This window comes from Triturus cristatus, chromosome 6 (assembly GCF_964204655.1).
Source record: "Triturus cristatus chromosome 6, aTriCri1.1, whole genome shotgun sequence".
Classification (NCBI taxonomy): domain Eukaryota; kingdom Metazoa; phylum Chordata; class Amphibia; order Caudata; family Salamandridae; genus Triturus; species Triturus cristatus.
Window position 1 is genome coordinate 40,673,783 of NC_140589.1, and position 24,548 is coordinate 40,698,330.

At 43.1% G+C, this 24,548-nt stretch overlaps 1 protein-coding gene across 1 annotated transcript in view; it reads left to right on the plus strand.

The window, feature by feature from the left end:
* LOC146813734 (uncharacterized) overlaps window positions 1–5,814 on the plus strand; it is a 33,067-nt gene extending 27,253 nt beyond the window's left edge. Inside the window, exon 2 of the mRNA XM_085610223.1 lies at window positions 1,810–5,814. Within this exon, the coding sequence (XP_085466349.1) occupies window positions 2,422–4,419 (1,998 nt within the window). The 5' untranslated portion in view covers window positions 1,810–2,421 and the 3' untranslated portion in view covers window positions 4,420–5,814. The remainder of the gene's footprint in view (window positions 1–1,809) is intronic.
* Window positions 5,815–24,548: the final 18,734 nt, after the last annotated feature.

Below are 24,548 nucleotides of genomic sequence, written 5' to 3' on the forward strand. Positions count from 1 at the left end.
AATTGCAATATCTTCCGCAAAAAAAGACAGCTATTGTGTTTTGACAGTTTACCTGGAATTATGTTCTGATTGGAAGTCAAAGGGTTTAACCTCGAAACTTTCAACCAGTTCACTAGTGGAAACTTAAGAAAAAGAATGAAACATTTTACATTGGGCATTCTGTTTATCATCCTAATATTGTGAGTTGACATTGACTCGGAGATAATTTTTTTCCTTAGGTCGGTAATCTGACAAAAAATAAAAATAGAGTTGCTGAATGTTTAAGCAGCCAAATGCCATAGCCACAGCAACAGTTGTCCTCTCTCAATAGATCTTGAATAATTCCTTTGAAGTTTTAGCAGAGAAAGTTAACTACCAAAATATAAAACATATTTACGTTTGCGCCGCTAATTGATTTTATTTTGGGGTTTCAAGAGGCAAGTGGTGCGTTCGCACCTAATTTACAGCTATTTAAAACCTGACCAGAAGTACAACTCCACAAGAAGAAAAACTTGTTTTAATCCTGCATGAATTCTGGCAAGGGGGCCAAAATACCAAAAGAAGAAATGTCTTACTTCCAGTAGTTTGCTGAATGTGGTATAGAGGTGACCATGTAGACATGGAATCGTTACAGGGATGAAAGTTCTCTTGTGAAAATGAATCATATTTCCCACAAAGGCCTTTTTCATTGAATGGAAGCACCAGTTGGTGCAGGTTCTAAATGGGGTAATACATTAAATGTGTCAGCTGCTTGGTAAAAATGATCTATGTGGCATTGAACAATCTACTAAAATCCAGGGTATTTTACTTCTTGCCATTCTGGAATCGCTTTTCGGGGATTTGTAGAGGGAGTGTTAACAATTAAGAAGCTATCAAATCACCAGGATGTTCACATAAGTCTTTTGCATTACCTATGATAGTTGTGATCGAGGATGGATTACCTACATTGCACCCTGAGTGTGTGCTATAGATTGGGATATTATTTTGACCCAAAACTTCTCCCTCACAAGGTATTCATGCCCCAACATTTAAGAAAACCGCCTCTTTTTGTTGATACATACAGGTTTACAGGTAGCACGTGTCTGTCTGTCTGTACCAGGTGCGAGGCAGAACTGCTCAAGGTTACTTTTTTGTATTTTCTTTTTTTAAGCTTTGCAGTGTCAGATTTCCTTTCTCTTCTCATACTGAGGGAGTGTATAGTAAATGAAAGAAATAAGCATATACACTTTGTAGGTATTGTCGCAATACCTACAATGTAATTCCATATCACTCTGGATAAATGAATATGTAAGTAGAAAGCTTTTTCTAAATGAGAATAAATATATATCCAAACAAAACCCACTGGGACTATTTCTTGACCATATGAAAATTATATATCCACAAAGGAGTACATGCTCATTTCTTTCTGCACTATTAAAATATGTGGCTGGTAAGGTCCAGTGCCTTGAGTTAATCTGCTCCATTAATTTCAATCAAATTGGGCAACACCATCCAGGAACGGGATTCCTGGACCTTTCTTCACACTGGGAACAGTGTATAGTAAATGTATAAAAGAAAATCATGATTTACATAGTTTCTCTGCTTACTAGTGTGGAATCCAAATTCATTCTTTCTTCAAATCATTGCACGGGAAAGATGTACGAACACAAATTGATAATGCCATATTACTTATATTCCTTAGGCAATTAAAATGTTTTCAAGGTTTTGTTTATCTCCACTTCACACTCAGTCTGTTCTATTTTTGTTTAATGTATTTTGGAATTAAGCTTTAAGGCATATACGTTTATGCGAATGAAATTCTAATTTTGGGTACTTTTTCCATCTAACCAGGTGCTTGACATACAAGAAGTAAGGAATACATGATTGTCTTTTGAAAATCGTTTTGACATACAAACCAGCTATGAAATAACTGTCCAGAGCAACATCTTCGCATGCCAGCTAACTTTCTTCTAAACAAAAAAAGTTTTTTTGCGTATTGGACAATCGGAACGTTACTTGATGAAACTAGTACCAGGAAAAAGGAAACCTTTATATTCACCTATGGAGTAAGGTCCATCAGTGTTACTGATGTGAAAATAGGTTAGAACGCAAAGAGTCATGTGCACAACATAAGCTCACATGGAAGGGCAATATGAATATACCCAATGGATGACCATGTCTTCAGTAAACTGAATCAACTGGAGAGTTACATCCGAGAGCATCAAGTCTTGTGACTTCATAATCAACCCTGATTAAAATGCCTTCACTGTCGCTATATCAGAAAACTCAGCCACGTGATATCACTCCTCAGAAAGACTACTTAAACATGCAGGCTGTCATGTACCTATGTATACGGATTTCCCACTAAGTGATCAGAAGAATTGTGCATAGCAGAAACCTACAAATGCTATTATTGTGCAAACAATTCAATTAGATCTGTTTGAAAACGGGAAAGTGCACATTATGGATACACTTTATAGATGTAATGATTGCGATCAGGCTTTCATCACAGAGAAGCTTTTAATACAACACCAGGTAAGACATACTTCGGAAGCGCCATATTTATCTGCTGAATGTGATAAGGATTTCAAAACAAAACAACATCTAGCAGTACTTCAGCGATATCGCACTGATGAAAAACCTCATACATGTACTGAATGTTTCAAGGCTTTTATCACAAAGTGCCAGTTAAGACGACATCTGAAAACCCATACGGATGAACGACCATATAAATGTACTGAATGTGGTAAGGCTTTCAGAACTAAAGTACAGATAATACAACATCAGATAACGCATACTGTTGAAAGGCCATATAAATGTATAGATTGTAAAAAGGCTTTTAAATCAAAACCAGTACTAGTAAAACATAGGAGTATTCATACGGGGGAAAGGCCATACAACTGTACCGAATGTGACAAAGCTTTTAGAACGGAGAAACAGATAACGGTACATCGGAGAACCCACAGTATTGAACCACCATTTAAATGCATTGAATGTGGCAAGGGCTTCAAAGCGAAAGGAGACCTAATACGCCATCAGAGAACACACTCTGGGGAAAAACCATATAAATGTATTGAATGTGATAAGGCTTTCAAAACAAAAAGAGATATAATACAACATCAGATAACCCATACTGATGAAAAACCATATCAATGTATAGAATGTGGAAAGGCTTTCAAGTCAAAAGCAGTACTAATAAGACATCGGAGCACCCACTCCGAGGAAAGGCCATACAAATGTACAGAATGTGAAAAGACTTTTAGGACAAAGGAACGGATAATGCTACATCAGAGAACCCACAGTAGTGAACAACCATATAAATGTACTGAATGTGACAAAACCTGTAAAGTAAAAGGAGATCTAATACGCCATCGGAGAATCCACTCTGGGGAAAAACCATATAAATGTACTGAATGTGACAAGGCTTTCACACAAAAAGCATCACTAACAGCCCATCATATGACTCACACTGGTGAAAAACCATTTAAGTGCACACAATGTGACAAGGCTTTTAAGACCAATAAAGATCTAACACTACATGAGAGTGTCCACTTTGAAAAAAGACCATATTATTGTACTGAATGCTCAAAGGATTTCAAAACAAAGAGATATCTACTTCTGCATCAGAGAACACACACTGGTGAAAAACCACATAAATGTACTGAATGTGTCAAGGCTTTTAGGACAAAAAGAGAACGAAGTGTACATCGGAGAACTCATTCTGGCGATAAACCATATACATGTACTGAATGTGACAAGGCATTCAGGACAAAAGGAGTTCTAATGTTACATAAGAGCATTCACTCTGAGGAAAGACCCTACAAATGTTCGGAATGTGATAGGGCTTTCAAGTTAAAACCAGTGCTAATGCTACATCAGAGAATTCACACTGGTGAAAAACCACATAAGTGTATAGAATGTCACAAGGCTTTTGTAACGAAAGGACATCTGATACGACATCGTACAACCCATACTGGTGAAAGGCCATATAAATGTACTGAATGTGACAAGGCTTTCAGGACAAAACAATGGCTAATGCTACATCGGAGAATCCATACTGGTGAAAGACCATTTAAATGTACTGAATGCGACAAAGCGTATATAAAAAAAGAAAATCTAGTGGTGCATAATAGATCACACACTGGTGAAAGACCATATAAATGTACTGAATGCAGCAGGGGATTTATAAGAAATGGAGAACTAACACGACATCAGAGAATTCACAATGGTGAAAAACCGTATAAGTGTAAAAAGTGCGTCAAGGCTTTCATGTCTAAAGGAGAGCTGATACGACATCGGAGAAGACACATTGGGAAATTACATAAATGTAAGAGAACTTTAAAGGCAAAAGGAGAGCTAATGCTAGATCAGAAAATCCCCTCAGAGGAAAAACCATATATGTACTCCATTGAATATGAGATGGCATACAATGCCAGAGAACAGACTCTGAAAATCCAATAAATGTACTGAATACATCTTTTTGCTACTTTTGATTCTGTGGTCCACCACACCAGACGTATTCTCCTTCTAAACATTGCAGGGATAAGAATGTTTGTACTTTGATGGTTTTCATAATTTCTAGAAAACTTTTTTTCCGTGTTATGATTAACATGTGACTCTGATGCCTCAAGTATAGAATGCAGGGTTCCTTGCGGATCTAGCTTTCCACTTATCTTTTTAACACATCTCTGAGATCTTTTACTAAGTAAGATCAGGTGGTGTAACCAGTGATTTCAGTTCTGCGTAGATGACGATTATGTGCTGATGGAAGTTCAAACGTTTACTTCTCTGAACAGCTTGATGGGGTTTCAGAAGAATCCGAAGTTTGTTCCGTTTAAATGGAGCAGAAATGGAGTTGATCTTAATTGATAGAAAAACTGATCAGTAGAAGAGTGTGGGAAAATCCACCTTGTTTCTTAGCTAAGCTCTGCATTTGGAATAAATATCCCAATACTGGGCCACTCAAGAGGCACATTGTGATGGTTTTCCTGGCTAGTTCACATCTTGGCTATTCTAATAGTCCGTTTCCCATAACAGCACAATAAGATGTATAATTGGACTATCAAAATGTGCCAATTTACTGAAATATTGCTGAAACCTCTACTAGCTTAAAGTGCAAGAAATAACATGGCTCAATATTTTATAGAGCATCCATTAAAGGATTTTTGTTAGGGAGGTTACAGTCCAACTATGCAACTGACTCTGTCCAACAAAAACCACCTTCTTGCTCCTAGATGCCAGTACCAGTATTCATAAAGTGGAATTCTCTTAACACTCTTTGCAAATTACACATTTATTCTATTAAACCATATGCTGGCACAGGAGAGTAAATTGAATATTGTTAATGGATGGTATCTGTAATCAATGCTTCCCAAATGTCTTAGAACCAGACACATTTCTTATGATGATAAACTTTCGCGACCCACCTAGCTTTAGCAGACATGAGGCAGGGATGATCCTTTTGATGTGCTAGACGTGCTTCCAAAGTGCTGTGAATTGCCAAAATAGACTCTCTACATTTTTTATTTCTGCATTCCTTTCTAAAAGTAAATGTAATGACCTTTACCACTCCCTTCGATATATATTTTGGTCCCTGTCCGAAGATATTTAACTGTCCATAAAATTGGCAGTTTATGAACTGCTCTGCAGCAAGAATAATTTTCAGAGTGGGGTGCTGACCTGTGGCATCTGTTCACTATGATAACCAGGCTTCTGAAAAACCTTGGTGTTGATACTAGTGATTTTTAACGAATTTAGGGAAAACGAACATCTGCGGCAGAGTATGGGCAGTTGGGGTGTGTGTGTATATGTATACATACACATACACCACACCAACAAGTTCCCTCACCAGGGATTTCACGCACTCTTCGGTTAAAAAAACTTCCATTTATTTTGGTAAACACGTTTCAGTGATTTCTGCCTTTCTCAATGCCATATTGCAAAACGTTTAGCATCCCACTTAATATAATGCTTTGTCACTTTGTTACTACAATGAAGGAAATGTGGTTACTTAACTGGCTCCTATGATCACTTAACCTGTTGCAGGTCAGAGTGTGGCAGGGTGAGGTACATATTCTTGAATATACTACCGAAGCATGGCACAGTAGCGCACTGTTATTTTCAGGCACCCCATTTTCTATTGATGGTCATTCACTATTTTCCAGAGCTACAGCAACACCTGGTGGATTGTAAGTTCTCTGACTGACCCCAGGGAGCTTGCAAAGGAGGCAGACCTGGGTGAGTTCCAGAGTGTCTGGGATGGCTTTGGGGAGTTATTTAAAGGACAGTGTCTCTGGTTTTCCCATCAGTGAGGGGGAGGGTCACAGTGATCTAGACAGGTCTTGGTATAATAGGGGATGAAAGGGGTGTCCCATGTCGTCCCTTCCAAGAGTGAGAGGAGAGTAGAGGTGGGGTTTGGCGGAGGCACAGGGTGCCTTATTTCTAGCTCCATACGTTTGATTATTCCCAGAGAGAGCACAAGCAGTGGAACCTGGTCTGAATGGCGAGACATCCACTGATGGGAGCTCTCCACTGGGTTAGGGGAGCGGAGTGTGGCGGTTGCCCCAGGCGCCCTCCCATTTCTGGTTTCTGGGGGTACAGTTTCATAGCGGATGGTACAGAGGCCCAGATGGAGGGGAAAGAGGTGGAAGCAGTCCACAGTGGGTGGACCGGTAGGTGCGGTGTTGCCAGCTGTGAGATCAGATGACCCCTAAGACTGACCCTGTGAGGCCCCTTCTGGCTAGGGGGGAACTCAATGGGCAGAGGGCTGGAAACCTGGACCAGGCAGTTTCTTGCACTACACAGTGTGTTTCCCTCGGGGGTAGGGGTACTCCCCTAGAAGTCCCAACTTGCCAGGCACATGTTCAGCTGAAGGGTACAGACTACCCGTAGGCTTACCCAACCCTACTTGAATAACCAGTGTCAGGCTACCATCCCTAAACTGGTGGGAGGAAGAGTGGAAGAAGGGTGCAAGTCACCTGGGGCTACAGCCCCCCTTCACTCTGAGAGCCCACAGAGTCCGAAGACCCCCTGGATGGCCTGGGTGTTGACACTGACCACGGTCAGTGGACTTTCTTGGTTGTTGTCCTTGTGGGCAGAGTTTTCCCTCGGATGGGGACAGAAGTTGGACCCAAGGAGTGGAATGGGCAACACCACTTTGTTGGCCATGGTGGTACTATCTGCCTACTGGGATGCATCTGTGAGCAAATGAAGGTTAGGTTTTGCACAGATGGGGTCTGTAGATAAGGAGAAGGTTCCCCAGATGAAGAGAAGGTTCCCCGTGAGTCGGTTCAGTGACTCAGTACAGTGTAGACAGAGGGATCCAACTGAGTTCAGTGAAATAACTCTTTCTGCAGGGTCTCCTCCAAACATTTTGCATTCCTTCTTCCCTTCCTTCTTCCCTTTGTGCTGAATTAGTTTTTGTTGGCTTTAGGGTTCTGGGCACTTTACCACTGCTAACCAGTGCTACTTTTAAGTTTTACATGACCAGGTAGTAAAAAAACTATCAAAATTGTTTTTCGGTACTGCAAGGACACTCACTCCTATAGATTAACATTGGTATTACCTTATTGCAAGTTATAAGTGTAATTCTGAATTGGGAAAATAGATATTTCGAGGTTGGCGTCTCTGGACTTGCAATTTAAAATCACAACCTAAGGTAAAGTTGGGTTTTAAATTGCAAGCCTGAAAATGCCCCTTTAAACAGTTGGCATTTTTTTACTTAACCGTTCTGTGCCTTCTGTCTGTTTCTGAATACATGTCTCGGGTGGGTAACAGCTGGGCCTTGTGCATTCCATCTAGACCTCCACATACAATGGGAGTTTAGGTGTGACTTGATGGGCCATTAACTGGCTTGATGGGGAGGGGTGGAGCTAAGCATAGCCCCACTTGCACCTGACTAGACTGTGCCCTGCCTCCATACAACAGCCCTAATGACACTGTATTGATTGAAGCCAGGGGAGGAATGGGGTTTCCTGCAATTCAAAGTCGCTGTCTAGAAGCTTCTCCAACCTTCTAGAACCAGGGCACCAAAGTATAAATACTGTACCTCCGACACCACCACTTCAGTGCACTTCTGAACTTATGGTTACTCTACCAGGAAGAAGGGCTGCTGTGCGGCTGAAAGAAAGGCCACCCTGCTGGATTCCTGCTTTGCTGACCTGTGCCCGCTGCCCTCTTGCCTGGGAGTGAGAAGAACTAAACATGCATCTCTACAACCCAGACCCCTGAGTGACTCTAAAGGCCTGCTAACTGACCTCTTGTTTTCTGAAGTCTTAAACAAGACTTTTAACCAACCTTCCGAACTCTGCCATCTCTGAGTATGCCCTGCCAAGTGGTACCAGCCCAGTCCTGGAACCTTGGAAGTGTGCCTTAGGTGCTCTACCCTCTGTGGTCTTCCTCGGAACTGCTGCGAACACCCTGTGAATCAACGCAGACCGAGACAGGATTTAATGTACTGTGTTCAGCAGGCCCAAGTGGGTTCCTGTAGCTGGCCCACTCTCCATCACAGTAGGCCTGAACTTGTGACATTGTCTTAATCTGGGACGACCAGATAACCTCTGTTGGCGTGTCATAGTTTCTACTTTCTCAGTAGGACCTGTGCGTTTGTTGGACAACATAAACCTTGGTATTATACCAGACTGATTCTGTGCACGCACTCAGGATATGCTTGCCTGTAGTACTACTAACTTACTCTTAAACCAAAGAAGGTAACAAATGGATTGTGCAGCCTCTGAACATGACAAACCTGGCTCCCCAAGGAATAGTGGTAACATAGCTAGAACCTTTTTGCTCTGTCACTCTCGCATACCCAAAGAGAGCAAGCATATTGTTAGAATACGAGCAAGCATATTTTTAGAATACTTTGTATTTCCTGGGGTCTCGTATGGGGAAACACTTCTTCAAGCGGGTTTGTTTTTATGCAGTCCAGAACTGAATTTTCTCCTATCTGATGGGAACCTTACCCATGACTGCATTTATCGTTTGTTGGTTGATGCCTGTTGTAGCGAATTGTGATTGAGCAGCCCTCGCTGGATTTATTGTTAATGTTCGCTCAACAAACTATCAAACATCTATGTATTGTTACTGGACTGTTGTACAATCTACATATTTGTGCTGTCATATTATCGACATCAGGATGTGGTGTGTAACCGGCTAAGACTGGCCATGTTGCTTCCTCATTGCTAAGGCGACTTCATTTGTTGTGTGTGGTAGGGCTCCTTCAAGCCAATTTTGAGGTTCTTGGTATGTTAATGGTATTTCTAATTCTTCGTAAGCTGTTTAGTTATTTGGAACTTTAGGCGCAGTGTAAGTGTGAAACACCTTTGTGTTGTCTGCTGCTTGGAATGTAACCCCTGAATAGAATATCTCGGTCCCAAAAGCTTTGTGAGCCTCAACCATGAAGGTAACATCCCCACCCATAAGTGCGAGACCCTGTAGTAGCAGTTTTTTAGTAACCACATGTTTGCAGTTCTCCACTATAAGTTAAGCTAGAAGAATAAGTGGAATTCAGAGAGGGTATCACAATAGGATACTCCTTTGAAAGGTTCAATCTTGAACAGCCTATACATAGGGGGTTTCCTACTCTGCTGAGGAGTATAGTCCCTACCACTATGGATATCTCTGGTTAATGGATGAGTAGAGGTCTTTGGGTATACAAAAGAGAACTACTCAGGCGATCCATTAATAAAGAACCCAAGCTACTAACGGTGGCGCCGTGTCTCAAGCTTCTACTGTTTCAGTAGGAACTGTGCAATTGTTGGACAACTTAAATATTGGTATTGTACCAGACTGATTCTGTGTACACCCTCAGGATATGTTGGCCTATAGGCATGCAAGCTCATAGTGCACCATATAAACCCCTAAACCTAGCGAGGTAACAAATGGATTGTGCAACCTCAGAACATGACAACCCTGACTACCCCTCCCCCCCAACCCCCCAAGGAATCGTGGTAACCGATCTAGAACCTTTTTGTTCAGTTGCTCTGGCATACCCAAAGAGAGATGCAAGAAATACACTACGTGTTTCAATATTTATTGAAGCATTGTGATTCTTATATAGATTATGTGCACTGCAATTATCTACAGAAAGAAACACGATAGCGTGATTAGCATTATAAGAATAGTGAAAAAGATTAAAAATTCCACTGTAGTGCAAGGGCAGTGTATATATGTGGGCATATAAGTACTGTGTATAGTGATCTCCTATGTGCCCCCTAACCTTGTTGCCTAGGGCGGGTGATCTGCTAAAATCCCTTACTAAATGATCTATCTCTCCATTACCTGTGGGTAAGTGTGCTTAGGTCCACGTCTTGGTCACAAGTTGGACATTCCTGGTCACAGAAGGAAAACGGTAATCAGCTGGGCTGGAATTCCAGCGTGCAGCAACCTTGCAGTGACCGCGTTCTCTTTTGATTTGAACATGGAAATGCTTGTGTGTGTATAATAAACCGCATCCATGCTACCTTGCTGAGACCCCAGTCAGCCTGTCGTTATTTTTTATCTTATGATAACTATGGGGCTGATTAGGATGGCGGTCTCGGTTTCGGTCTCACTGCCATCCTAGGCATGTTTTTGGCCCGCCTCATTAGGATGGCGGGCAGTTTGGTGGTGGTTGGCAAGACAGACCGCCACTTATCTGACGGGCTCCTGTAGCCCACCGGTGCGGGGGAGGCAGAGTAATGCCTACAATGGAGGCAGGGCCTGCCAGGCAATGCAAATAGGCATTACGATGTGCCTTTCTGCCAGTCCTTTCATGGTGGAAAGGGACATTTGGGGCCCCCAGACTCGTGAACTGGGGGGGGGAGGGGAATCTATGGTGCCCCCTACATATCCCTGCACCATGTGGCAGGCACTGCATGGTGCCTGCCACGTAATGCAGGGATGTGTACCGTGTCCCTTTTTTGCATTGCGGCGGGTGCTGTTGCCAGCAGCACCCGCCGCAATTTAAAGTATAGGCATAGTAACCGCTGTAGTTGTGATCTCATCAAAGTGCCTACTGTGGGACTGCCGACTGCATGTGGGGTGGTCCCAGTCCCCAATAGGGTCTGCCCACCATCGTTATCGGGCCCTATGTCGCCTTCAGGACACTCAAAAATATTTGCGCAGTGAACTTTATCCCTTGTACTAAAGGTTCAGGGTGTTGTGATAGTGTACCTACGAAGTCGAAATATAAGCAAATGTGTAGTATCCTGTTCAAGGTAATGTTATTCCATTTTCACCATCTACTCAGCCAGTGGAATGTTGCAGTGATGATGCGCTTAGGAATGTTGGGAGCCTGTGAGGAGAAGTCACAGTTGAGGGTGGGCTGAGCAGCATTCTGGCTGCTCCTGGTGGGGCTGATCTACATATCTTGTAATCTACTACAATAAATCATCCTGAATTACATCAACCTGCTTGGACCTCGTTACTATAATTATTTGGCGACGAGTTGGTGACTACCTACGCGATACATGCGGATCTCTGGGACCTGTAAATCAACAGAGGACCCAAAGATGAAACTAACTCCAAAAGGGACAGTCACTCCAAAAGGGACAGTCACAACCATGAGGTATCCACAGAAAACCATAAGCGAGAAACCAAGATGTTCTTCAGTATAACAAAGACGACAAGAAGATAGCAAGACGTTTCTGTCAGAACATATATGTTAACAAGAAACCAGTTAAAATGAAGCACAATGCACAGCAGCCCCACCAGTGTCCTCGTCATCTGACAGCCCTAGTCCAAGCGTGCTGTGCTCATTTGTAAGTTTTACTTGGGTTTTCTTTTCAACTTGTCTTGTTGCTGCACGTTCTTGTCAAAATGGACGGAGGTGCATTTGAAAGGAGGAGTTCAATCACCTGATTTCTTCTTCAGGCACTACAGGTCAAGCAACACAGGGCTAGCCAATTCTATCTGCATTTATGTGTCTTTTTTCATGCTTGGACTGGCCTCTACGGTGCTTCAATCTCTGAGGAGATGTGGTGGTCTCATCTAGATTACCCATTTTGGACTGCCTGTTTCACCGTATAGTTACTTCTGCGTGTCAAGAGGTTAGTGTTTTAGAAGTTGTATAGCACAAGAACCGGCTGCTGTTGGTCCTCATTCTGTGTGCTAGTTTGAGAGGCTATTTGGTTTGGTCCAGCCCCTCTGTCCCTTTGCCCTTGCAAAACCAGGAGCTCTCTTATTGCCCGGCTAACTTTGAGTACGTTGCTTCAATTTTGGATTCACTACAATGTGGTTGGTTTTTCCTAAAGTGGTGCCCCGTTTTTACAGTGTGTGATGAATGTTTGTTTGACTCTTTAAACCAGCTGCGAGGCGACATCGTGGGAGTTGGCCAATTTTACAGTTAAGACAGCTCATCTTTATTTAAAAGGGCCGCGTGACACAAGTTTAAATTACTCTTGCGCCACTTACTGTTTCTTGTGGTCACGTGAAGGGCTTGCTGTAGCTGCTGCTGTCATGTCATAAAATGCGAAAATTCCTGCAAGGACGTTTTGGTGCAAGGACGCACCAAAAGCCACTCTGCATGTACGTTGTCAGCGTTCTGCCATATTCCGGCTGGAGACTCCTCGCAAGCCAGGGAATTTTAAATTCCCACACTGTCTCTTCTCGCGTTATGCCAACCACTTTTCTGTTAATAAACGCTTATTATTATTATTATTAATGGCATTTATTAAGCGCATGGTTGCACAAGGAAACAGTGCGTCCCCGCGCTGACAATCCCACTAACATCTCACGAGCGTCGCTCACGGAGGTGGAGTACTTGGGCAGGAGAAACTAAAGTGAATTATGTCTTGGGGGGGAAAGATGGGTTTTCAACCCTTGCCTAAACCTAATTTCGGACGGTTCCATCCTCAATTCGATGGGTAGGTCATTCCAGCCTTTACTGGCAAGGTGTCTGAAGGACCGTCCTCCCATCCTTGCTCTGTGGATCCGTGGAACTACTAATAACATGTTGCCCATCGATCTAAGAGGGCGAGAAGGTTCCATGTACAGATTGAATAACGTGGGGCTCAAAATCGAGCCTTGTGGAACCCCTTGTCTAAGACATCTTATACTGGATTTGCATGGTAGACAATGCACTTGAAATCTCCTGTTATTAAGAAAGGACACCAACCACTCATGGGCAGGCCCGGTTATGCCCTTCTCACTCAGACGGTCCAATAATACGGAGTGTGATACGGTGTCAAACGCCACACTTAAGTCCAATAGGACCAGTGCGGCCGTGTGACCCTCATCCGCCTGACACCGCAACAGTTCCGTAGAAAGAAGGAAAGCGGTCTCCGTCGAATGTTTGGCTCTAAATCCCGACTGAGACGAGTGGAGGAGCTTATTTTCCTCCACAAAGCTCACCAGCTGTCGGTTAACCAATTTCGCACAATAGGGGAGGAGCGAGATAGGTCTCAGATTGTCTAGTTGTGATATGCTAATATGGGCTTTCTTTTTTATCGGGACAACTTGGGCCAATTTCCAGTCGTCCGGAACTAGACATTCTTGAAAGGAAAGAGAGGCCAAGTTACCTATGTGTTCCGCTACCTGGGGGAGATGACTTCGAAGAATCCTCGCTGGAACCGCATCAAGTGAGAGCCAATTCAAACTTGAAGGAGCCAAGGTGTTTGTCTGTGTTGGTACACGTTAGATCTACTCCTTGTGTACCTGCTCAATGCTACGAGAATTTGAAGATGACCAGGCACATCGCAAGTTCCAAGGGTACAGTTGCTTTCCTCAAGCAATGGAATGGTTGGGTGAAGCTGCAGTGTCTCGGGGTCAACATTTTTTTTATAATATGGACTGTGGATTTCTTTGAATCAGTTACACTCTTGTGAGGCAATTTTTCAAGTTTGCTGCCTGTAGTGCATGTGGGCCCCTCAGTCTTCTTTTTTCTAGCTCAATGTTATAGAAGCTTGATTTTGCTAGGTTATATTCTATGTGGGGTCATAACTCTCATGAACTTGTTCTTTGCATGGATGTCATGGCAGAGTATAATTTGACACTTTACGTTGTATTTACTCTGTTTTTATGTTGATGTTTACATATTCCTCACTACAAGGATTGTATTAAGAGTCGTTTCTGGCCCAAGTTTGCATGTTTTCACTAAGGTGTCATGCTTGCTATTCATCGTACATTTGTGGTTACACCTCTACATTTTATGTTACATCCCTTACACGTGGAATTGTCATGGGTTTAGTTCCCCCCCCCCTTTTTTTTTTTAAGTAAGCATAGTTACCCTTATACAAGGGATGTTCTATTCAAGTACTACTGGGGTGAGAGGTCGCTCACCGGCGAAGTTCCAAAGTTACTGTTTTTCTCCACTTTTATCCTTCACAGGATTGTATGGTGGATTTTGTTGAGCCCAACATTTTATGTACATGGACTCTGCGTTCACCCCTTCAGGGGTTCATTATTTTTATTTTACATGCATGCAGTCTACATTTTATTTTCTACATAGGGATGGTAATGGGTTCTAGTCCCATTTGCTCACAATACACTTGCCTTCATTATCTACCTACGGTTCCTTCCCTCTTTCAGGGTATCTATGCACAGGTGTTAGTCCTTTTTGCATTAGTTAACCATCCCTATTTTTAGGGACAGGTATTGGGTTCAGACCCATATACATTAGTTAACGTTTTCTAACCTCCCTTTTGTCTTAGGGTAGGTCAGGGGTTTCAGTCCCATGTTCTCTTACTTGTGTTGTATGGGTTCTAGTCCCATTACTTCACTGCACAGTATGTGACCTCTACATGGTGTTGTCTTTACAAGGGCTATCATTTCATGGGTTTTAGTCCCGTTCTAAATAGTTTCTGAACCCTTTTCCTCCTAGTAGGGATTAGTCATGGGTTTTAGTCCTCCCATTCTCACATACGTTGGGTTCATCTTTACCCCTTCATAGGGTGTGTTTCATGGGTTTCAGAACCATTTGTTATTTTCTCAACATTATATATTTTTTTTATTATTGCATTGTCAATTTTGCAATGTTATGTTTATATTAAATTACTTTGTCAATATAGTAATGGGGTTTGGATGAGGGATCATATTGTATTTTCCACTCCTCTTCCCTGTTTCTTTTGTGTGTTCAGTTTTCCTCGTGATGTCTTTTCTTGTCATCTGTGGATTCTGAACTTCATCTTTGTCACTTTCTTTGTCCTCTGTCTTTCTCTTATTGTAGTGTTTTTATTTGTTCTTCCTTCTGCTTGAGGTTACTCTTCCTTCTCCAGTGTGTGTGTGTGTGTGTCTGGTTGTAGTCCAGTGTTTTGTTATGTTGTGTTATTCCTTGCTTTCTCGCCTGCCTGCCTCGCCAGTAGGTTTCTGAGGGGTAGTCATTGGTGCTTTCATGTTTTGTTTTTCCTCGTTTTGTTTTGCTGGGTTTTCCTTCTCTTTTCAGTTTTTGTTTATAGAAGGAAGGGTGGGTTTTATTTATCGGTTTGTTGTTTCCTCTTTTCTACTTTCACCTCTTTTTTTTTTTTTTTGTGTTCCCACTTTGTTGTTCACTACTTTGCATCGTTTATGCTGTTTCTGTATTCCTCTTTTTTCTTTCCTCATTTTTGGTCTTTCCTTTTCAGTTTACTTTCTTAATTGCTTTTGTTATGTAAGAAAGGGGGATATGTAGTATCCTAGTATCCTGTTCATGGTAATGTTATACCATTTTCACCATCTACTCAGCCAGTGGAATGTTGCAGTGATGATGTGCTTAGGAATGTTGGGAGCCTGTAAGGAGAAGTCACAGTTGAGAGTGGGCTGAGCAGCATGCTGGCTGCTCCTGGTGGGACTGATCTACCTATCCTGTAACTTTCTTCAATAAATCATCCTCAATTACATCAACCTGCTTGGACCTCGTTACTACAAAATGTTTTCTAAGAACCCTATCCTGCACAGTCACGCAAGCAAATGTGTGTCAAAAGTCAATGTGCAAGAAAGAAGGCAACTTAAACGTGTGAATGTAAAATTGCAGTTTCTTCCTGAGCCTAGCCCAGCCAACTGACACCCACTCTTCGGGCTTGAGTCAACTAAGCTATCTAAAAGCAACTTGCATACACGGATCACGTGCCTGGTCTCCCTCGAATTCTGAACCTGTGTTTAAATACTGACTACCGGGGTAGTCGGCAATACACCTTTCCACGTATGCCTGATGGCTGGTTGCACCCATGCATCCATTGGTCACAGGACCATTACCCCCACAACACTTGCTTCAACTCCCCCGGCATTCCTCCATCCATCCATAAACACTTATAAAGTGCTTGGCTACCACCAACAGCGAAGTCCCCGCGCTAGAAATAGCAGCGTGATCAGACCGGGCAAAGGGCCTAGCTAGGGCAACTCAAACAGCCATGTTTTCAATGCCTTCCTGAAAGTGGATTCCGATTCTGCTTTGAGCAGGTGATCAGGCATAGAATTCCAAAGAACGGCTGTTCTTACTGCGAAGACTCGCCCACCAATCCTGGCTTTGACAAAGCGAGGCGTGTGGAGAAGCACCTGAGAGATGGATCGCAAGGTCCTAGTCTGGTTATATTTGTGAAGCTTCTGTTTCAGGTGTCCTGGATCTTTATCTCTTGAGGCTCTATAGACCAGTGACAGTGCCTTAAATTTAATTCTCTGTTTCACTGGGAGCCATTGAAGGCTGCGCAAATGAGAAGAAATGTGGTTTCGGAGGGGCACATTTCTGATTAACCTCGCTGTGGCGTTTTGGACTCTGCAATCTCTGGGTAAGATAAGCAGGGAGAACCAGGTACAAGCTGTTAGCATAGTCCAGCAGAGATGTAATAAGGGCATGAACTATTATAGCCCGACAGTCCATCGGCAACAGGTGGAGGAATCTTCGCAAGGTTTTAAGTTTTCAAAAACAAGCTCTGGAGACTTGACCAATCTGGGCCTGGCCTGCCAATTTGGAATCGAATTTAAAGCCTACGTTTGTGACAGAGGTAACAGGGAGAGGGCGGGGGGGTTCAGCTGCGTCGGCCACCAGCGATCTGCCCGTGGGGGTGAAGGTTGGTTAAAGAACATCACCTCCGTTTTGTCAGCATTTAATTTCAGGCAATTGTCTGTCATCCAGAAGGCAATCTTGGTGAGGCAATGCCTGAAGCTGTCAAACGCGGCCTTTGCAGTGTCTTTGAATGAGAACACGAGCGGTGTGTCAGCGTATGAGATCATTCTCACTCCACAGTGTTCCACTACAGTTGCCAAAGGAGCAAGATTAAACAGGGTGGGGCTCAACACCGAGCCCTGAGGTACTACACATACCATGGAGCAGAAAGAAGAGACCTGAGGGGGCGGAAAGACCTGCTGAGACCATGCATCCAGAAATGAGCAGAACCAGTTCCAGATAATTCCCGAGTCCTGGACATATGATTTGTTTTTAGGTTCTTTTTCTCTATTTGTGTGCTTACATTAGTCACATTACTGGTTGTATTCAGGTTCCTTTCCCCTATGTATGCTCTCATTGATCACTTGACCGTCGGGAAAAGACTTACATGACTGTCTTCTGGGCACCTAATGATAGATTGTAGCACCTTTGACTACATGCACTTGCATTTTCTTTTAATTTGTTTCTATATTTTATTTTTCTATATTTTGGTGAGACACCGTGTTAATGTATTTTTAAGGGATGAAAAAAAAAATTGTTGGACCCATGAGGTTTGTTTTCCTATTATTGATAGCATGCATTATGTAAAGTGCTAAAGTCTTTTTCCTATGTTTCTAGTTAATGCAACAGTGTCTCTCTGGAGTATATGGAGCACACTGTCGCAATGTTTTCCTAGCTTTGACCGAGACCGTTTGTTTGAAATGCCAGCAGTGAATAAAGAATCTTTTGGACCAACCTGGAGTGCGGGCTCTCCTTGCAGCGCGATGGCTTTAGCAGGGGATTTCGGTATGCTTGATGGGTCCTGCGCCTATCTGCCCAGCACCGACCTCGAGAGGTTGATGTTTATCGGATCAAAGCAGGAATTTTCTTTCGCTGAGGTATCCGATTTCTGATTCCCGCCGCCTTTGGAGAACTGACGCTGATCTAGCTTCAGAAGCACGCATCAACTGGAGAGTTGATACTGTTCCGCGTCTCATCTCGGAGACAAGCGGCGGCTTGCAGCACACCGGGAAATGCATCCGACGCTTTATCTATCTTTCGCTGTTTCCTGTCACGGCAGAGGTTCCATCCGCAGTGTGGAATCCACTATGCGATTGAGGCGGCAGGTATTTGTCCTCGCTTCTGTGAACCAGCACGCTTGTTTGGGACATTGAAACATTGTTTTTTACGTGCCTGGAGAGGAACGTAGTGCATCCATTTCCAAAGAGGGTGCCGGCATAAGTGGAGCACTTCGCGATGTGCGAGGCCGTACGCAAGCGACTGGCCGTCGCAAAATACCTATTTAATGAGAAGGAAGATGTGAGGGGGCGAATATCACCAGCTGAAGCAGCGGGTAATCGCAATGGCAATAAAACTTTGAAACAAACACTGGGGGCTTATGAGAAGCTTCGCAAAATAAAAAAATTAATCGCAGCTGGGAAGTGATTTCTCTTGACAACTACATAGAAGTGGGAAGAGTCTCAAGAGAGCTGTGCATCCTGATCACACCAGCATATAAGGACCCACATCCAAGGCTTTTGGAAGAATGGTCAGCTCTGATGGCCTCTACATGCTAACAGATGCTGGGCCTGCTCTCAAAATATGCGGCCATGGAATTGGAGCAGGTGACGGAGGATTTAAAGAACATGAAGGAAATGCTGGACAAACATCCATAGCAGAAGGATATACAGAACTTCTACAAAAAGATGAAGGGGAGACTCGCCAAGTACGAGGAGGAAATAAAGCCAAAAAAGAAATGGAAATTTACACGAGACAAGATAAATTATGCCTCAGGTCGCATCCTGACTTTTGGCAGAAAGTATGACGTTGCCAGAAAAGAATTCAGGCGCACATATGCCCTCAGACCGCAAGAGGCAGCAACATCAGAGTCTAGCTCCGATATCTTGGATTTGGACGAAAGGTAAATTGCATCTGGGAGTGGCCCCGCTCCATTTACAGCATTGGAGGAATATCGTTTTTTACGACAGAACCAGGGACCAAGACGAAAACTCCCAAAAGAAGAAAACAACGCAAAAGGAAAACCTGGAGGGGCAGAGGAGAAGAAGGAAACCGAGAAGCCGAGTGGGAAAGGAGTTCAGTACAGAAAGAGAAACAAGTGATGGGTGAGGCAACTTTTACAGTTATCAATTTATCCTCCCATACTCTTAACCTGATGAACAATCACTGCTGGAATTAGGTCTCTCTTTCTGCCCTACGAACAATCTTGACTACTCATGAACCCGCATAGACATGTTTTTGTTTGCTAGGAAACTCAAATTCCTAATAATCCATACTTTGGAAGGGTCCAGGGGGATGCAAGAGAGCACTCTGATGGAGTATATCCCTACCCAATCTGACACGCCCTCTAATCTCCTATCCATTGGAGATATTGTGGGCTTCGCTTCCCTAAGGGAATTGGAACTAGACAATAGGGATTGGGCCTCTGAGCGGGAACTCTTAAATATCCTGGACCTAGAGACTGACGGGAGAAGTTGTGATTTTAAACCGAAATCCAGATTTAAACCCAACACCCCCCATGACAACATTGACTCTTTCCATGAGGCGGTGGTACGTGACATTTGAACTGGAAGATAGAAATACAAATCGTGCTGCTGCAAATCTTCCTAAAAGCCAACAAACAGCACTGGAATCCCTGAAACAAGCTACCTTTGTAATTAAGCCTTCCGACAAAAGGGGGAATGTAGTGCTGTGGGATGGCAAGAAATATATGGCTGAAGCCAAGAGACAGCTTGATTTTTCCGGCAGCTACACTAAGACCAATGCCGGCCAATCAGTTTCCACTATTGATTGTTTTCACAATAGGCTTTCCAAATGGCACACCCTTGGGCTTTTGAGTCATGATGAACGACTGTTTTTAACAGTTAAGAAATCTGTCACTCCCTGTTATTATATGTTGCCCAAAGTCCATAAACACTGCACCAACCCACCAGGCAGGCTAATCATCTCAGCTAATGGCAGTCTCTTGGAGAATGCCTCAATTTATCTAGACTACTTCCTATTCCTTTGTTTGCAGCTTACTCTATTACTGCCGCGACAGTATGGGTTTTATATCCAAGGTCTCGGGCATCCCATGGCAATCAAACTAGATCTTTTCCACAGTGGATGTCTTCTCACTGTACACGTGCATCCAGAACGATCTGGGCATTAAGGCTTGCAAACATTTCTTTAGGGACAGACCCATAGCTACGTATGACCACACTAACATTTTACTTTAGGTGCTCCAGTTCTGTCTGGAAAACAACTATTTCCTGTTTGGCAAGCAGTGGTATAGGCAACTCACCAGGGCAGTTGCTTCGCGCCGAGCTACGTCTGTATGTTCATGGATTGTTGGGAATCAGAATGTCTGATCTGAGGGTTTTGATAAATGCACAAAACCTCTGGTCCTTTGGACCAGATACATTGATGATATTTTTCTCATTTGGGATGGCCCTCATCTAGTCTTAGATGAGTTCCTGGATGCTATATCCGTCAATGATCTGAACCTTAAGTTCGCGATAAAACCAACACCAACAGGATTGATTTCCTGGATGTAGCAGTGGAAGTGCTTAATGACACCAAACAGACGAGCTTACAGAGAAAGAAGACTGCCGGCAACAGTATCCTTCATGCTAGAAGCCACCACCCGCCCAAACTTAAATGCAGCATCCCCTATGGGGAACTCCTTAGAGCTAGGAGAAACTGTAGCACATTGGAAGCTTGGAGGGGAGGATGGTAGGGAAATTCCAGCAGAGCGGTTACACACGCAAAGTATTGTAAGATGCCAGACGTAAAGTTAGTAGAATGCAGAGATAAACCTTGCTTAAACAGCTTCTATTTTAGAAGTTTTACCTTTGTAAGGCGTTTTCTGTTTTTCTAGTCGCTCATTTGATTTTTCTATGTCTTATAAGTGTAATTAATTAGAGTTATTGAAGAAAATTGACCCCACCCCCTTTTTTGTTTTCTAGCATTTCTTGTGCATCCTGTTTCTCAAATGACCAATATATTGTCTTTATTCACTAGGTAAGTGTTTGACCTCGGTTGCACTTATCTGATATACAGTGTTTGTTCTGATTTATGTTTTTTATACAAATCACTGACTCAAGTTACGTACACATGCACATTGCCTTGTAAACAGTTCAAGTTAATTGTCTGATGCTGTGTTCCTTAGTTTCCTTTCAGTTTTGTGGATACCCTTCCATCGGTTTTGATAAATATTCTGTTTTCTCTGTAGATTATCATGAAGAAGGTTAGGGTAGCACATTACTTGGCACCTAAGTGCCTGCAGTGCATTATTATCCAACTCATTTAAACAGTCACTATTTCATCACAGGGAGCCGTCACTCATTGTCCAAGATGCACTGCGTACTGTACTACCCGTCCACCAAAAGCACTTCATCACCTCATCTGGGTTAAGAAGCACTGTATAAGTAAAATTGACTTGGTGAGCCTCTGAGACCGCAGCCAACACCATCACACAATCACAGGAACACTGCAACAACTCACACTCACACCCACACCAACCGACCACGAAAGAAACTCGGAACCATTCTGGACAACAGGCTCCATATGACCGCACAAGTCAAGACAATCCGTTCCTCCTGCTTCCATATTCTCTGCGTACTTTGCAAGGTCTTCAAATGGCTACCCCTCAACACCAGACGCCCCATCACACAAGCAGTTTGGGGTATGGCAACTCGCTGTACGCCTGTATCTCCAACCATCTCCTCCACCAACTCCAGGCCATCCAGAACACCGCATCAAGACTTATCCTTGACCACCCACGATGCACCCACATCTCCGAGACCTCCACTTGCTCCCCATCCACAAACACAGTCTAGTCAAACTCCTCACGCTTGCATACAAGGCACTGTAAAACATCAGACCAACATACCTGAACAATCACCTTCACTAACCCACCAGACCCCTACACTCAGTCTCACTCGCGCACACCCCGTGCATCAACAAAAGCAGAACGGGAGAACGAGCATTGTCCATCATCACACCTAAGACTGGGAACAACATTCCTCAACACATAAGGGACTCCTCCTGGCTTACTGAATTCCACAAGAAACTGAAGACCTGGCTCTACTACTAACTGCGGGGCGGCTACCCAACACTTTCAGTCTTATACCTACACCCCTGCTCTAGTGCCTGGATACCCTCACTAGTGATTAGTTGTGCTATACAAATCTACATAACATAACAGTGAGCCGAAACACATTGATGCTGCTTTATGCATAATTATGTGGTTATGTTGATAAACTAGTATTTGGTGAAGCTTATTCCACCCTTGCATGCTGATATGGATGCGTTGATATTTTCTCAGTCTAAATGACCTTGAATGTTGTTTTGTTCATATAATTAAACATAGTATGTGAAACTTTGTTTTTTCACTTATTAAATATTGATTAGCTGCTGTTGTTTAGTCAGTAAAGATAGGGAAGCATAATCCAAAGCCTTCATGTAAAGTAAGAAAATGGATCCAAACGAACAGAAGAGGCTGACAGGAGAGATTTATTATCCAGAACAGCAAATCACTGGAGTGTGTCCTTCCTCCAAGAAGTACAGCCTGCAAATGACTATTGGACATAGACGTACTTTGGCGATGAGGGAGTGCATGAGAAATGCACCTTCAAACATAAACATGCTTGAAGGGCGCATGCCAAAGAAGAATTCAGAACATAGAATATAAGCATGTAATGTAACACTTTTACATAGCAACAAGAAACGTAACAATATCAGGTAAGTATCATTACATCCTCTCCCTCCCATAAGAAAAGAAAGAAAAGTTAATACAGGTAAAAATCTCTAAATTGTGTGGGCACAGAACAATTACGATTTGTAGTAAGAGAAACTCCATTTAAATTATTTTGTTGAGAAGATGTAACTCCTTGACAGTTAGATTCACTAGAACAAAAAGAATTGGTGGAAGAAAATAAAGGAACAATATTGTGAGCAAGTTGAGAACCTTTGGATGTATTTGAAGCTTCAAATGATGAAGTGCCCAGAGGGAAATGTGATATATCCAAATTATACTCAATAAAGCTATTTTTAGAAATTAAAATCTTTGAAGCCTGTTCAGGGGATAACCTGACCACAAACATTTACAACGCATGCCTTTACAACTCCGTTTTTACATCGCAATATCCATTACAACACATTTATTTATTTATTTATTTGTGGGTTTGTATAGCGCTAGAATCGACTCCAGCTGGAGTATCTCTGCGCTTTGTGGAGCCGGTAAAACAGAGGAATAAAGGAGCTAGATCTCATTTCTGAACAACACAGTCTTCAGGAGTTTCCTGAAAGTGAGATGTTCTTTGCACTGTCTCAGATAAAGGGGAAGTCTGTTCCATAGGGTAGGGCCTACGATAGATAGTGCTTTACTACCGTGTCTAGATTTCTTTGCACGGGGAGTCACCAGAAGAAGACAGTTACTGGACCTAAGTGAACGACTTGGGACATAAGGAACAAATTTGTTCTGAAGATAAGTAGGCCCCGTGTCCATTTAAACATTTATGAATCAAGCAGCATATCTTGAACTTAGATCTCTGGCGAATGGAAAGCCAGTGCAATTTCTCCAGAAGAGGTTTGGACGCAGTTCTTGGAGGAACATTAAGGACAAGACGAGCCGCGGTGTTTTGAATGACCTGAAGCTTGGCCAGCACGTTTTCGTTGGCAGAAAGCAACAGGCCATTACAGTAGTCAATACGACTCAGAACCAATGTTTGGACCAGAGTTCTCCTAAAAGAGTCCGGTAGTAAGGGAAAAACTCTGCGTAGCAGGCCAATGGTATGGAAGCAAATTCCAGCAGTGTGGTTAACATGCTGTCCAAATGACAGGTCTTGATCCAGCCGAATCCCTAAACTCTTCACAACCTGTTTGGATTCCGGAGCTACTCCCAAATCGGGAGGCCACCAATCAGGGGTCCACAATAGTTTGGCTTCTCCAAACAACATTAGTTCCGTCTTGCTGACATTGCATTGAAGGAAGTTGGAAGACATCCAATGAGCCACCGCCTTCATGCCCGCAGAAAAGGAGTTTTTAATTTCGGCGGACATGGTCTTAAAAGGGAAGAGGAGCTGGGTATCATCAGCATAGGATACTGGGATGAATCCATAGCTGCGCATCACTCTTGCCAGGGGTGCCACATAGATGTTAAATAAGGTAGGGCTTAAACAAGAGCCCTGTGGCACCCCTTTAGATATCTCCACCTCCGCTGATCGATACGTGTCCATGATCACTCTCTGGGAACGCCCAGATAGGAAGCTCTTTAGCCAGTCAATGGCTTTATCCTCAATGCCAGCGTTCGACAACCGGTCAATAAGAATGGTATGGGACACGGTGTCGAACGCTGCTGAAAGATCTAAAAGAACTAGGATTACTGAGAAACCTTTGTCCTGGTACATATGTAAGTCATCCATAACAGACAGCAGGGTAGACTCCGTGCTGTGTTTCGGCCTGAACCCTGATTGTGAATAGTCCAGGCCGCCAACAAGTTCAATGTGATTGGACAGATGACAGTTAACATATTTTTCGATCAGTTTCCCTAAGA